The sequence below is a fragment of the Prionailurus viverrinus genome, chromosome F1 (genome assembly GCF_022837055.1).
Source record: "Prionailurus viverrinus isolate Anna chromosome F1, UM_Priviv_1.0, whole genome shotgun sequence".
In the NCBI taxonomy this organism is placed as follows: domain Eukaryota; kingdom Metazoa; phylum Chordata; class Mammalia; order Carnivora; family Felidae; genus Prionailurus; species Prionailurus viverrinus.
Genome location: NC_062577.1, coordinates 29,444,006 through 29,459,145, shown reverse-complemented (window position 1 = coordinate 29,459,145; position 15,140 = coordinate 29,444,006). Strand labels below are relative to the sequence as shown.

General features: G+C 42.4%; 2 protein-coding genes and 1 pseudogene across 5 annotated transcripts in view; 1 reads left to right on the top strand and 2 right to left on the bottom strand.

The window, feature by feature from the left end:
• KCNH1 (potassium voltage-gated channel subfamily H member 1) overlaps positions 1-11,227 on the bottom strand; it is a 479,177-nt gene extending 467,950 nt beyond the window's left edge. Inside the window, exons 1-2 of one of the 2 annotated variants that reach the window (XM_047840385.1) lie at positions 10,831-11,227; positions 10,083-10,272 (exon numbers count right to left, since the gene is read on the bottom strand). The gene's annotated coding sequence lies outside the window, so the exon portion shown is untranslated. Of the gene's footprint in view, positions 1-10,082 lie in introns of both variants that reach the window. The other variant, XM_047840386.1, reaches the window with a different exon arrangement.
• Positions 1-11,782, bottom strand: part of LOC125155049 (ribosome biogenesis protein NSA2 homolog) — a 34,227-nt pseudogene extending 22,445 nt beyond the window's left edge.
• RCOR3 (REST corepressor 3) overlaps positions 11,566-15,140 on the top strand; it is a 53,728-nt gene continuing 50,153 nt past the window's right edge. Inside the window, exons 1-2 of one of the 3 annotated variants that reach the window (XM_047840588.1) lie at positions 11,566-11,952; positions 12,351-12,407. In XM_047840588.1, the coding sequence (XP_047696544.1) occupies positions 11,781-11,952; positions 12,351-12,407 (229 nt within the window). In that variant the 5' untranslated portion in view covers positions 11,566-11,780. Of the gene's footprint in view, positions 11,956-12,350; positions 12,408-15,140 lie in introns of all 3 variants that reach the window. The other 2 variants (XM_047840586.1, XM_047840587.1) reach the window with 2 other exon arrangements.

Sequence of the window (15,140 nt, the reverse complement as noted above, 5' to 3'; positions counted from 1 at the left end):
TAACCAGAAGGAAAGGGGGACTAAACATAGTACAGTTGGTAAGTTACTTTTAACAAATCCTGTATATATCCAGTAAATTGAGTTTCTTTAGGGAACCTGTTTCTTTGTATTGTTACCTCTAGAAATATTGTATTCTAAGTAAAGGAAAATTGTATAGATTTGGGGTGCCATTTCCTTGGTCTCTTTCTGAATAAGCTCTTTGATTTTATTTCTAATCTATACATTTAATAATAATAATTAACATCTGAATATTTACTATGTGCCAGTTACTGGTGTGTGTGTGTGTGTGTGTGTGTGATTAATGTCTAAGTGCCAAATTTATAGATCATTCTATACATTACATTTAGACTAATATCTCCAGTCTATAAGAATATATATTAGAAGCCCCCTAATTTCATGAGCAGCATTTTTCTAAAACATTTTCAAGTCACTCTCTAGGGTTATTTCCACAAATGAATTTAATGTTAGTTTGTTTCCATTTCAGAGGTTGCCCTATCTAATCTTATCCCCAAATCTTAATTTTTTGTTAATGCTTATTTTATTTTTAAGAGAGAGAGAGAGAGAGAGAGAGAGAGAGAGAGACAGAGACAGAGCATGACCTGGGAAGGGCAGAGAGAGAGAGAGAGAGGGAGACACAGAATCCAAAGCAGGCTCCAGGTTCTGAGCTGTCAGCACAGAACCTAAAGCAGGGCCCAGACTTACGAACTATGAGATCATACCTGAGCCATAGTCAGATGCTTAACCAACTGAGCCACTCAGGTGCCCCTAATCTTATCCCCAACTCTCCAAAATAGCTCAGAATTTGGATCCTAGACTGATTTTAGTGAATATGTTCTTTAAGTGCCTTTTTCAATTGAAAACAAATTTTGATTTGTGAATTCTATTTTTTGTAATATGTAAAACTTAGGGAAAGAAGTGTGTAAGGAAAGGATAATATGGATTAGGGGCAGAGTTAAGATATAAACTTTAAACTTGTCAGTGTCTAGTCTTTTCCTTTTTTTTTAATTTAACCAAATAAGTCTTTACAAAATCATATTTGTATGATCTAGAAATTTAGCAAAACTGCTTAAATCACCTTCCCACTTTTAAAAGTCAGGATATGTGTTCAAATATAATTGTCCCAGACACATAAATGTCTATATTATTTTAAAAGGCAGGGAGATTTCATAGTCTCCTTTCATAAACAATTCCAGAATTAAAAAAAAAAAAAAAAACCTTCAGGAAAATGTCCTTTACTTCTAACTGCAGTATTCATTCACAAACAAATATTGAGAATCTACTATGCACAGGGACTGTACCCAATGCTGAGAATATAAATTAAGACACTATTTTTTTAAATTTTTAAAAATGTTTATTTATTTTTAAGAGACAGAGCATGAGCTGGGGAGGGACAGAGAAGGAGACACAGAATCCCAAGTAGGCTCCAGGCCCGGAGCTGTCAGCACAGAGCCCGACGAGAGGCTTGAACCCACGAAGCACAGGATCACGACTCAGCCCAAGTTAGCCTCTTAAGCCACCCAGATCCCCTGACACTATTTCTGTCCTTAAAGAGAAATTCTTTTTATCATAGGTGCAAATGCCCACAGCTAAGTCATATGCTAAGTAGGAAAGTTAGAATTCAAAAAGTTCTCAAAAGGCTCACATAAGCTAAAACAACCAGGTGAAATTAAATGACAATACATTTATATTCATTTGCTCAGGAGGGGAAGGAGGGAAAAGGGGAAATAAACCTCCTGGAGTCTAAGAGAAACAAGCTAAACAATAATAAATGTAAAAGATACAGAGAACAGAGATGACTCCAGATTTAGTAACCATGTGCAGTTATTGCCAATAAAGCTTATTTCAGGATGGATTAATTTTAATGTGTCTTTTGTTGTCTTTTAGCGAGAGCGCGCGCGTGCGCTTGATCCGCTTGGATCAAGCGGGGGAGGGGCAGAAGGAAAGGGAGAGAATCTCAAGCAGGCTCCACCCCCAGCACAGAGCCAACCAGGAGCTTGATCTCACAACCATGAAATCTTGAAGTGAGCAGAAATAAAATGTCGGATGCTTCACCGACTGAGCCACCTAGCACCCCTGAGATTAATTAATCTTAAAAAGGTGCAAAGGGGCCAACAATTTCCAATTGATTTTGCACCAATTCGACCTCACATGGGGGGGAGAGGGAGGGGAGTGTCTTACTTTAAGTACAAACCAGAGCATTTTAATAAGATAATAAAAAAGCTGTTGGATCTGAAAACAGTATCATTGAAGATTTCTCAGAGAATAATGCTGTTTAGTCTGAAAAAGAAGCTGAAGTGGGACATGATTGTTCTTTTCAAATATTTAAGAGACTAGTGTGACAGAGCTTGCTAGTTGCCTTTCAGTACCCATTTCCTCCTTTATCCTCAGCAATAGAACCTTGAGTTTTAGTGGAGCACTTTGACATTTCCTAGCCTCCTTTGAAATTAGTGGGCCACATGACTAAGTTCTGAACATCGATATATCAGCATAAATTGTATGCGGTCCTTCTAGAAAATCTCCTTAAAGCTAAGGGGTATGCCCTTCTGCCTTTCTTCCTCCTTCCTGGAGTCTAACAGCCATCTTGGATCACAAGGGAAAAAGTGATACTCTAGGAAAGGTGGAGGGCTGAGATAAAAGGAAAGTGGATCGCTGACACCTTCATTGAAGTTGTCATTTCAGCCCAGGACTGCCTACTTCTGGATATCTTTTTTATGAAAAGTAAATTTTCATTTTGTTTAAGACAGTTGTTTGGGGGTTTTCTAGATATAGTTAAACTTTGGGTAAAAAAAAAAAAAAGAAAAGAGAAATAAGAGGTTTTCTAAGATTCAAACATCTTAAAAAATGAATAATCTACTTTGTGTTGCAGTTTACTGTCTCTGTATGTTTAAATGGAGTTTGTAGGAGCAGCTTCAGAAATGGTAAGTATTCCTGGCGGTGAAGAAAAAAAAAAGGGCATTGCCAGACCTCTAAATGTCCTGTCAGCTCTTTAAGATTATATGATCCCACCCCCATCCCACTTTAGGAATCTATGGCTCTCAAAAAACAAAACAAAACGAAAACATAAAGCTCCTTCCTGTGGTAAATATGTAAATGTTTGGGCTCTCCCCACCATTGGGCCAATGCTGCACAGCATCATCTCACTCCTTTTTGGCATTAAACTTATTCTGAGACAGGCACTTCTAAAGTAATAGTGAAAGAGTACAAAAACCAATAAACTTTTCAGCAAAGTTGGTGTCATAAAGAAAATCATTATAAGCCTTGATAATATGAATAAAATAGGACATCTGTTGATGTCCTTCCTGTGTGCCTAGTTTAGTTGGTGAATTAAGGTGTAGTCCACAATTACTTCCCTGCTTAATTTTTTTTTTTCTTTTTGTAAAATGAAGATAACATGTCTATCCTCTTTCCATCTTTCCTCTTCCGTTCTGCTTTTCAACTTCTATTAGGTGGAACTTTACTTTTACATTATTTTAAAAATTATACTTATCTTTGTTTTGTCTATTGATTCTTTAAACATTTATTTCCTCAGAACAGTAATACATATACATGGCAAAAGAGACCAACTGTGACTGGAATATACAAACAATAAAATCCCCCTTCCATCTCAGACTGTGACACCCCTTCCCCAACAGTAAAGTTTCTTTATATATACTTTCAGAAATATTCTCAGCATATAAAGGCAGCTATATTTACTTGTGTGTTTATTAGAAAGGAGATACATACTGCTATGGTCTGGATAGTTTTATTCAATTCAGCAAACATTTATTAAGCATCTACTATGTACAGAGACCTAGATAACCTTTATTCTCTCTTTTCCTTAGCATAAAGTTCCAGCTGTGTATATCCATCTGATAACAGGGAAGAAATAGCATTTGGTACTTCAACTTAAAAAAATTTTTTTTTTAATGTTTATTCATTTTTGAGAGACAGACAGAGACAGAATGTGAGAAGGGGAGGGGCAGAGAGGGAGGGTGACACAGAATCCCAAGCAGGCTCCAGGCTCTCAGCTGTCAGCCCAGAGCTCAATGTAGGGCTGGAACCCTGAGATCATGACCTGAGATAAAGTTGGACGCTCAACTGACTGAGCCACCCAGGCATCCCTGGTACTTCAACTTTTGAAATATTACATATATACATACTCTTGCCTATAACTCTATAGCTACTTGGCTTTAAGACGCTAAGTGTAGTTCCGTGTTTTTCTTTTCCATATGAGTACTTTTCTGGAGTAGGATCATATTACTTGTTCCCATTTCCTTAAAGGACCTCTTTACTTCTCAAACCACTGCAGTTTGGTTCTTCTGCTCATGATCCCAGTAAAACTGCTCTCCAAAATCATTCATGTTCTCTTACTTGTTGAAGCATTGTACACACTGTTGCCTTATCTTAACTGACTTCTCTGCTGTCCTGGTGATCCTGTTTCTATTCAGATCTCTCTATACTTTTGCTTTCAGGAAGTTATACTCTCCGAGTTCTCTTATTTCTGTATTTATGCTTAGTCTCTTTTATGGATTTCTTTTCCTCTTTATAGCCCTTCAACATTGGTGCTCATTTGCTTTCATTCTCAGCTCTTCATACTTTTCATTTTACATCCTCTTCTTGTGAGATCTAGTTAGGTCTCATGACCTCAGTTAGCTACAATCAATTGGTAATAAAACACTTTCTGCACTCCTGATCTTAATTATATATCTAACTGCATGCTGGATATCTCCCCATTGAGAACCCAACATATCTGGAAATGAATTTATTTTCCTTGTCTGTCAAATTGATAAAGCCTTCAGTATCCATCAACTCTGTTGTTGACACAATCCACCCAGACACTGAAGCCAAAATCCTGGCATCAGCTTAGACTCCTCTATCCCCTTTTTATTTCCATATTCAACCAATCCCCAAATTTTGCTAATTTTACTTCCTATTTTCATCAGTCCCCACTTCTATTCAAGCTATCACTGCCATAATTTGAAGCCTCATAATTTCCTAATTCAACAGCCTAATTGATTTCTTTGCCACATTTAATTTTCACCTAGAATACCAACTGAACTAAATCACTCTCTTGCTTAGATCCCTCTGATACTTTTCCATTGTCTATAAATTGCTTAACCCTTTGAATACTATCAGGGTTTATGTGGTTCAGTCCTTGCCTCTCTAGGCTCATTCTGAGTTCACTCCATGCTCCAGGAATACAAAATTATTTGTAGTTTCCTGACATAATTCAAGATCCTTTACATTTCCTATACTAAGATTTTTTTAAAGCAATCTCCACACCCAAATGTGGGGCTCAAACTCACAACCCTGAGATTTAGTCATATGCTCTACCAACTGAGCCAGCTAGGCAATCCCCATACTATTTTCTGGAATCCTCAACATTTTCATGTTTTTTATGTCCTGCTTAGGAAATAATTTGACTACCCAAAGTTATGAAGACAATAACCTATGGTATTTTCTAAAAGCACTATTGTTTCACCTTTTATTTTAGGTCCTTATTTAGGACCTTTTATTTTAGGCCCACAATCTATTGAGTTTTGTTTTTTTATTTTAGTATGAGTAGGCATCAAGGTTTTTTGTTTTCCACATAGTCAATTGACCTGGCAGTATTTATTAAAGCATCCATTGTTTCTCCACATTAGTAGGGTCACCTTTGCATAAAATGTTCACGAGTTCTATTTAGTTCCATCCATCTACTTTCTAACACCTGGTAGCATAAATCCTCTAACTTTGTTCTTCCTCCAGATTGTCTTGGCTGCTCTTGATCTTCTGAATTTTCATAGAAGTTTCAACTTGTCAAATGACATACACACAATCTGCTGGGATTCTAATAAGGATCAGACTAAATCTATTGATCAGTTGGAGTGACTGACATTTTTATATTGAGTCTTGCAATCCATGAGCATACTGTATCTAACCAGTTACTTGGGCCTCCTCCAATTTCTCTCAATACTATAATTTTCAGTACATTAAAACCCTGGATTGAGAATAACTTGTTCTGTGAGTGTTCCACAAGGCAAACATTTCTAATAAATTTTAACTTGATAAACAAGCGATGTCTTGCAATATGAGTAGTATGAGACACCAAATGTCACATGTTCACAACTGAGCCAATGGTTCTTTTCTCCCTCCCTCTCTCTGCGAGATTGTGGGTGACCATCTCCCATGCTTGGTCACACGAGACGTGGTGTTTGGCAGAAATCAGTGATTTTTCAGAATGTTGTCACAACTGGCACTAGTGAATTTTTTGTCACTCCAAATCACCTATGGATAGTCCTTTGCTTTTCTATATAAGAGTAAGCTTAGGAATGCTTTTTTCTAGGTCAGGCTGCCTGCAGATATAGACCCTTTTCTCTGCTTGTCAGTTACATTAAATACAGTATATGACAAGAGTTTATTAATACTGTACTGTAGTCAACATCCATGCGAGTGTTTACAATGCCCACCCCCCTGCAGAAAAAGGTTCAAAAGTAAGGCGGTAAGAAAGGGATGATTACAGTGGAAGAAGGAAATCATTGAGAAATATGAATGAGGTATGCGAATGGCTGAAACTGTAAGATTTTATAAGAAGTCTATGTCTGCAGAGGAGGAGAAAAAGGCAGAAGAATCCCTCACTTCAAATGAGATTAGGGAGATGTGTAAAATGTGTGAAACAGTGCAAAATTTTGTAGAAAAGCACCACCCGAATAAGGCTGTAGCAATTAGTGATGGTACTGTTTAACAACAATGTGATGTCACATTTCCACGAAATCCTCCAAAGGAGTCAAAAGCAAGTGTCATTGGATAGGTTCTTCATTTTAGCTGCACAAAAAGAAGATTCCATTGAGCCAACAGACAGCAGTGATCCGTTAGTGACAGGGAAAGTTGTCCTACACGATAACCTTCCTCTCTCTTCTCCCTCACACCAGCCATGAAGATTTTCAAAGGTAAGTACAGGTTAATTTTATTTTCCTTTACATTTTGCATTTTCTTTATTTTGTATTATATTAGAGTATTATAATCATTTTAATATGAACATTTTTAAGTTGTGGATTTAATCATCTGAGTTTCCACTATTTCTCATGGGGAAATTCGCTGTTATATACAAGTGCTTTGGATTACAAGCATGTTTCTGGAATGAATTATGCTCGCAAACTAAGGTTTTACTGTATATAGTTCTTATATGTCTTTCATTAGGATTTATTCCTTGGTGTCATGGGTTAAATGGTGCCCCCAAAATATCAGGTCCTAATCTGTGGAACCTGTAAATGTTACCTTATTTAGAAGAAGGGTCTCTGCAGATGTGATCAAGTTAAGGCTCCTGATACAAGAAGATGATCCTGGATTATCCAGATGGGTCCTAATGCTATCAGTGTCTTTATGTAATAGAAGAGGAAAATTCACGACACACGCAGAAGAGAAGGCAATGTGAAGATAGAGGCAGAGATTGGAGTGATGTGGCTTCAAACCAAGGAATGCCAGCAGAAATCAGAAACTGGAAAAGGCAGGGAACAGATTCTCCCTAAAGCCTCTGTAGGGAGTGCAGCCTTGCTGACACCTTGATTTCAGACTTCTGGTCTCCAGAAATATGACAGGAGTTTGTTTTAAGCCACTGAGTTTGTGGTAATTTTTTTTTTTTTTTAAATTTTTTTTTTTCAACGTTTATTTATTTTTGGGACAGAGAGAGACAGAGCATGAGTGGGGGAGGGGCAGAGAGAGAGGGAGACACAGAATCGGAAACAGGCTCCAGGCTCTGAGCCATCAGCCCAGAGCCCGACGCGGGGCTCGAACTCAGGGACCGTGAGATCGTGACCTGGCTGAAGTCAGACGCTTAACGACTGCGCCACCCAGGCGCCCCGAGTTTGTGGTAATTTGTTACAGCTGTCATAGGAAGCTAATACACTAGGTATTTGATATCTTTGATGCATTTGTATGTTAACCACTTTTTTAAGATTTCATTTTCTAATTGCTTAGTGCTAGTATTTAAAAATATAATTGATCTATGGGGTGTCTGGGTGGCTCAGTCAGTTAAGCATCTGACTTCGGCTCAGGTCATGATCTCAGGGTTTGAGTTCAAGCCCTGTGTTGCGCTCTGTGCCAACAGCTCAGGGCCTGCAGCCTACTTTGCGTTCTGTCCCTTCCTTTCTCTCTCAAAAATAAATTTAAAAAAACATTAAAAATATATATATATATAGTTGACTTATATACTATCCAGCAATTCACTAAATTCATTATTAATACTAAAGGTTTATAGATTATAACTTTATTTACAGACTATCAAGATTTCTCCAAATAACAGATTTATGTATTTCTTTCCTATCTTTATAGATTTTTCCCTTGCCTTTTTACAATTGCTGGATGTCCAGTACAATAGTTCAGTATTTCCTCTTATATCTTTTGTTTTCTTAATGTCTGTTTTTGAGAGAGAGAGAGAGAGAGAGAAAGAGAGAGAAAAGACAGAGCGCAAGCAGGTGGGGGCAGAGAAAGAGGGACAGAGAATCCCAAGCAGGCTCCAAGCTGTCAGTGCAGAGCCCAACTCAGGGATTGGTCTCAGGAACTGTGAGATCATGACCTGAGCCAAAATTAAGAGTTGGATGCTCAACCAACTGAACCACCCAGCCGCCCCTCCTCTTACAATTTTTGGTTTTGGAAGTATGAGAATGTATCATCTATTCCAAATTTAAACTACAATGAAAATAGTAAAAAAAAAAAAAAAAAAAAGAAAAAGAAAAATTTTTTAAATAAAAAGCAGCCAAACAAAATAACTAACATTATTCTAGTTAACAAATCGAGAGGCCTTTTCTTAAACCCTTCTCATGATTCTGCATCATTGGGCCTTATTTATTAATGCTTTCTTTTTTTTTTTTTTTTAAATTTTTTTTTTTTTCTTTCAAAGTTTTATTTATTTTTGGGACAGAGAGAGACAGAGCATGAACGGGGGAGGGGCAGAGAGAGAGGGAGACACAGAATCTGAAACAGGCTCCAGGCTCTGAGCCATCAGCCCAGAGCCCGACGCGGGGCTCGAACCCACGGACCGCGAGATCGTGACCTGGCTGAAGTCGGACGCCCAACCGACTGTGCCACCCAGGTGCCCCTTATTAATGCTTTCTTAAAGCTTTTTTCTTCCTTGATGATACAGACATCCCCAAGATTTTCTTCTTAGGTTTTTCCTTTTTTAAAAATACTGTTCTTGTTAACTGTTGGGAAATCATTTCAAGGCTTAATATTATTCTTCAGAACCAGGCCAGCTTCAGGTGCTTTCCTTTTCTTCAGGGGCAGAATAGAAAGAAAAGCCCCCATCCCTGAGGTTCTTTTCCTAAGAGTGGGATGCCCTTGTTCTGCCCTCTTTGCTTTACTCAAAGTGTAGAATCTTCTTTAAGGGTTTTACTAATAATTAGAAATAAGTTACAAAAGTCCCCAAATTTTCGCCATGTTTTTTCTTTTTAAATTTTTTTTAGTGTTTATTCATTTTTGAGAGACAGAGAGAGACAGAGCATGAGCAGGGAAGGGGCAGAGAGAGGGAGACACAGAATCTGAAACAGGCTCCAGGCTCTGAGCTGTCAGCACAGAAGCCAACATGGGGCTCGAACTCATGGACTATGAGATCATGACCTGAGCTGAAGTCGGACGCTCAACCGACTGAGCCACCCAAGTGCCCCTCTTCACCATGTTTTAATCCTTGACTGTATGCAGAAATTCCTTTCAGCGCAAAAGAGGTTGGAAGGTGTTGCAAAATTGGGGAGTTAGAAAACATGCTGGCCAAAAGGCCTCAGAGCAGTATTTATCTTTTGTGAATTCACTTAGTTTAGGGTCCAGCCTTTGCATTACTGGACCAGACATGCTGAATCATGTTCATTAGAAGCTTGTGTATAAAAATAAAAATACCAATGTATTCATTTACAGTGAAAAATGTAATTGTCATAGGAAATGGCTATTTATTTCATTTGGCCAAGCCGTTCTCTCATTGTAGAAAAACCATATGGAAATTAAAATAATATTCAGAACTGCACTTATTGAGAAAAGTAAAGGAATAATAGGTTTAGTTGTATGACTTAATAGAATCACATAAAACTTTGATAGACCAAACTACCTCCACTATCAGAACAAGATAGGTTTTGTACCTGCTCAGGAGACTTTCCCTTTAGACAGGGATCTTGCCAAATTATTTACTTCCCAGGCTTTTTTTTGTTTGTTTGTTTCTTGGCTAAATTCCTGATTGAGGCATTCCTGCTTTAGGTATGTTACTGCTTTCAGTGAAGTCTTGGGCTGGCCAGAGAGGCTTATTTCTGCTTTGATCCACTCCGCACTGACCTATAACAGAATTCATACAAGACAATCTTTAAGGATTTGGAGAAGACCTTACCTATGGATCCCAAATACTGCTTTGCATAGGTTTGCATGCTAGATGTTCACAGTTAGTCCTCAATTCTTACTGCTGAGCAAAAACAGTAAGTAAATGATAGAGAAGCAAATCATAAATCGCTCCCAATGCCAGACAGCGTGGCACATAGCAGACATCCTCAAATCTAGTAAACCAAATATGCAGTTCCCTATTCCTTCTGGCTAAGGCAATTCAGAAAAGCATTACAGAGCACGTCGTCTGCCAGGCTGGAAACCCTGCCAGAATGCAGCTCTTGCCTCACCTCTACTGTAGGACTCCGCCCTCCCTTACAGCTCTGCTCCAAGCCCTGACCATGGGTCAGCACGGACTGAGTAAGCACCAACTGGACAAGGCCTCGGTCCTAATTTTATTTCACCACTGACAGCACCCACTTCTAACTGAAAAACAGCAAGACGAAAAATGGGTAAAAATAAAAAGGTGAGAAGAGAAAACGGGGGAAAGGTTAGGAAAAAAACACCCCAAGACACCTTTTAGCAAAATATAGCTGCACTGGTCAGCACTGGAAACTCATCTCGGCACCCTCAGTCTCTCTAGGGAGTCAGGCCCCAGTTCCGGGATTCAGAAACAATAACAGCAGCGTCCAGATAACCATGACCGCGTCTGCTACTCAGGCCCACTGGGCCTGGAACTAGCAGGGCGCCCCGCTACACAGTCCGACTCCAGGGCGGGCAAGGGCGCGACACCAGCTCGACGGCGGCGGAGAAGCCGCGAAACCGAGCAGCCGCACCGCCACAGTCTCTCAAGGGGCCCAGGCTCCCGCCGAGACCCGCCCGGCCGTCCGGACCCCCAACCCCCTCGGAGAGAGGGGGGCCGCTCCTTTGACTCGGGCGCCTCGGGTCGCGGCCGCCCTTTCTCAGACTGGACGCGTTCCTTCCGCCCTAAGAGGGCAAAGAGTCCCACGCCCTCGCGTTTGCCTGCGCCCGCGCGCCAGAGCGCCCCCTAGGAAGGAAGCCCGAGAGGCGGCCGCGCCTCTGCGGCGATTTTATTAGCGCACGGTTGGGGTTGCCCGGGCAGTCGACGAGCCGGGCTTCCCCGCCCCTCCCCCTCTTCCCCTCCGCCCCTCCCCGCCCCGCGGCCGGAACCTCCCTGCGGGGCGGAGTGATACCGGCGGCGGCGTAGAGCGCGGCGCGGCCGACAGGGGCGCCCGGGACTGCGCGGGGCGGGCGGAGGGAGGAGGGGAGAGAGGCGGGGCCGGGGCGGGTTGTTGTGAGGCGACTGCGCTACTGCCGGACCGGGGCGGTTATGGCGGCTCCGTATTAACACCCTCCTCCTCCGCCTCCGCCGCCGCCGCCGCCGCCGCCGTCTCCTCCTTCTCCTCCTCCTCCTCCTCTCCCTCCCGCCCTCACTCGTAAGCCATCTCCCCCTTCACCCTGACGCCTACCCCTTCCCCTCACCTTTCCCCCTCCCCTCTTCTACCATGCCCGGCATGATGGAGAAAGGGCCCGAGTTACTGGGGAAGAACCGATCGGCCAACGGCAGCGCCAAGAGCCCGGCGGGCGGCGGCGGCGGCGGCGGCGGTGTCTCGTCCACCAACGGCGGGCTGCACTACTCGGAGCCCGAGAGCGGCTGCAGCAGCGACGACGAGCACGGTGGTAGCCTCGAACTCCTCCCCGCCAGCCCGCCTGCCCCTCTCCCTCCTCCCCTCCCCCAGCCCCCTCCCCTCGCCGCGCTCCCGCCCTCCCTCCCCTCGGAGCCCGGGCGCTGCGGTAGCCTCGAACTCCCGGTGCAGTGCAGCAGCACCCCCCACGACCCCCGTCCCTCCTCCCTCGACCAATCCTCCGCCCTCGCCCCCCCCCCGCTCCCCGCCCCCATCCGCTGCCATCTCCCGGAGTGCCCGGAGTTAATATCTTCCCATCCACCCGCCTCTTCTTTCCTCCCTCCAGCAATTTTTATATTTTATTAAGTGTCTCTTCGTTTTTCTTCTTTTCTTTCTTTTCTTTTTCTTTTTCTCTCTCTCTTTTTTTTTCTTTTTGGCATTGCTTTGCAGATGTTGGGATGAGAGTCGGAGCTGAATACCAAGCTCGGATCCCTGAATTTGATCCAGGTAGATATATTTGTTTTAAGCAAAATCCTTTCTCCCCTTTTCTGGGAATGGCTTAGGGTGGAAGGGCGGGCGAGGTAGGGGTCCGGGTGTGCGGTTGGGAGGGGATGCGGGGCTGGGATGGGCAGGCATCTGGCGGGGAGGCTGTCAGGCTTGGCAGGGCTGTGACACAGGGCGTGTGGGCAGATGTGTGCATTGCAAGGTTAACATGGTTCCTTTGGAGGCCACTTGCCCGCTGGTGGCATCGCCTTTCTGCCCCCATGAGCCTGGGGCGAGGTCGGAGAGAGCAGAGGGAGGCGGCCCTCGTCGGATTCGGGGGTCCGGGGCTGGGAAAGGAGCGGCTCCTGGGCCGAGGGCTGGAAGAGAGGGTGTGCGGGCTGCGTGTGGAAGAGCCATGCAAATGTCAATTGCCACACCGCCGGCCCCGGGGAGCGGAGGGCCGCGCTCCGCAAGGGCGGCGGATGCCGGGGGCTGCTGTCATCGGCCGAAGCCGAGGGCGAGCCCTGCCCGACCCGCGCGCACACGGGATTTTCTTTTCTTTTCTTTTCTTTTTTTTTTTTTTTTTCTTTTTTCTTTTTGGCTAGGTGGTGTAGCTTTGGTCGAGACAGCTCTGCGGAGTGTAGGAGCCGCGGAGAGAAAGGGATGGGGGAAGGGGGTGGGGAGAAGCCAGAGGCACACCTCGCCCTCGAGCCAGCCCTAGGAAGTCAGACCACAGGACAGTGGCTGCAGCTGCCAAGGAGACATTTTCTCCCGAGCAGCCAGGTTCCAGCGTCCTCTGCCAACCCAGCTTGCGGGCTCCCTGTCTACTTTTCTCCAAACAGGCTCTCTGGCGGTCACGGGATTTCAGTCTGGACGGGGATTGGGCGAGAGTTCCGCATATGGAGGCGCCCTTGCTGGAGCCTCCCGGAGTGGAGCGGGTTTCCTTCCCCCCACCCCAGACCCTCTTCAGTGCAGGCTTTGGACAGACTTTGAAGGAGCTCCCCCATTTTTTTGTTTTTCTTTTTTGTTTTTCTTCCCTTCTCCCTTAGAGTTGATCAGTTTTTTGCCCATTGCCCGCTTATAATAACATTGTGTCGAACTCTCTCGAGTTCTGTATTAGATATTAATTAATATGGCTTACTTGTATTTTGGGGAAGGGGCATAGCTTGTTTGCTTCATTATAGGGTGTAGATGGGTATTATCGTTCTTCCCCTGCCCATTACGGCAATGCGAGCTATTTACCAACCATTTGAAGAGTTTTAGATAGCAGCTCCTCCTGTCCCAGGGGAGAGGATAAAATAATGAGTGTTAAAAGGATTGTCAAAGCAGTCTGTTTTTCAGTAGGTAAAAACAATGATACAAGAGCCCTCACTAGATCTGGGTTGCCTTCTAAATGACATAGCTGTTAATAGATTTTATTCAGAAGCTATCAAATGTGTGTGCTGGTGGGCTTAAATAACTTTAAATGTTTTGTGAAATTAATTTTGTTTATTGATGCAACTAGTAGGTGGATGACACTTTCACATTACTATGCTGCCTCAGGTATTGACATTTGGAAAAAGCATGCTTTGGCTTAAGATACATTGATTTCAGTTCCCAGCTGTTTAATTCTTGCGCTCTGAGCAAGCCAGTGGCCTTCCCTGTTCCTTAGTTTCCTAGCTGTAAAATGGAAATAAAAAAACTTCATGGAATTCTTATAAGGAATACATGACTGGGCATGTGGAAGTTACTCAGTAAAGGTTAGGAAGAAATAATTAGGAAGAATGATTCTGCATACACTTACACCTTTCTGATTTGGGGCTTTTGTTGGTACTCTGCTTTTTGGGGAAATGATAAACTTACTTACAAATTAGAACTCAACAGTCAGAACTGTTCATATGTTAATAAACGTTTATCTTTTTGCTCCATTCATTAGGTTTATATTTCATAGACAGCTGTACACAGGTAGATTAGGTGGTCTTGTGTGTAAAACCCAGGCTTCTTGCTGGAACCCATTTATACATGCCATGGCATAGACCACTGTAAAGGTTTTTCTTTTGTTTTTTGCTTTTTAGTCATATTTTCAATTTACTTAGGTTACAGTCGATACTCTTTATTACAATAAGGATATATGTCCTATTTTAAAACCTCATCTAGAAGTTTTCTCCTTAATCATCTGCAGAAGAATACTGAGCCCAAGGACACAACTAAAACCAGTTATCTTTTAAACCTAGGTGGACTTTTCTATAGCCATCGTAAGCAAATCTTGTCAAACAAATGAAGATTATCAGTTGTTAGATACTTTTTATGAGGAAGTATTGAACCTCTACACCTTTCAACATAGTACCATTGTCTATTTTATTCTGAGTGTTGTACTGTTGTGTGAAGTTTCTACTTCATATCAATTCAATGTAATTCGCTGAGAAATTAAAACATTTCATTGGAAAAAGGAAAAGAGATCTTCATTAATTAATGATAGAAATTGAGAAATGGTCATTTCCTGTCTCCTTTTCTCTTCTTCAGAGACATCATCTTTAGTCTTGTTAACCACTTCATAGAGTTTATTCACCAGTAACCATGCAAGCTATTTGGAAGAAAAATTCCTTAGCTACCAAGATTATTATGATCAGAATATAGGAAAATTAAAAGAGGATTCGTGTGTGTCTGGAGGATATTTTTATTGGGGGAGATGATAGTGATGGTAGAAATCAAACACAGAATGACTTACCAAAATGGGTATTTTAAAAAATATGAGAAGAAGTGTGATTTAAGTTGGAA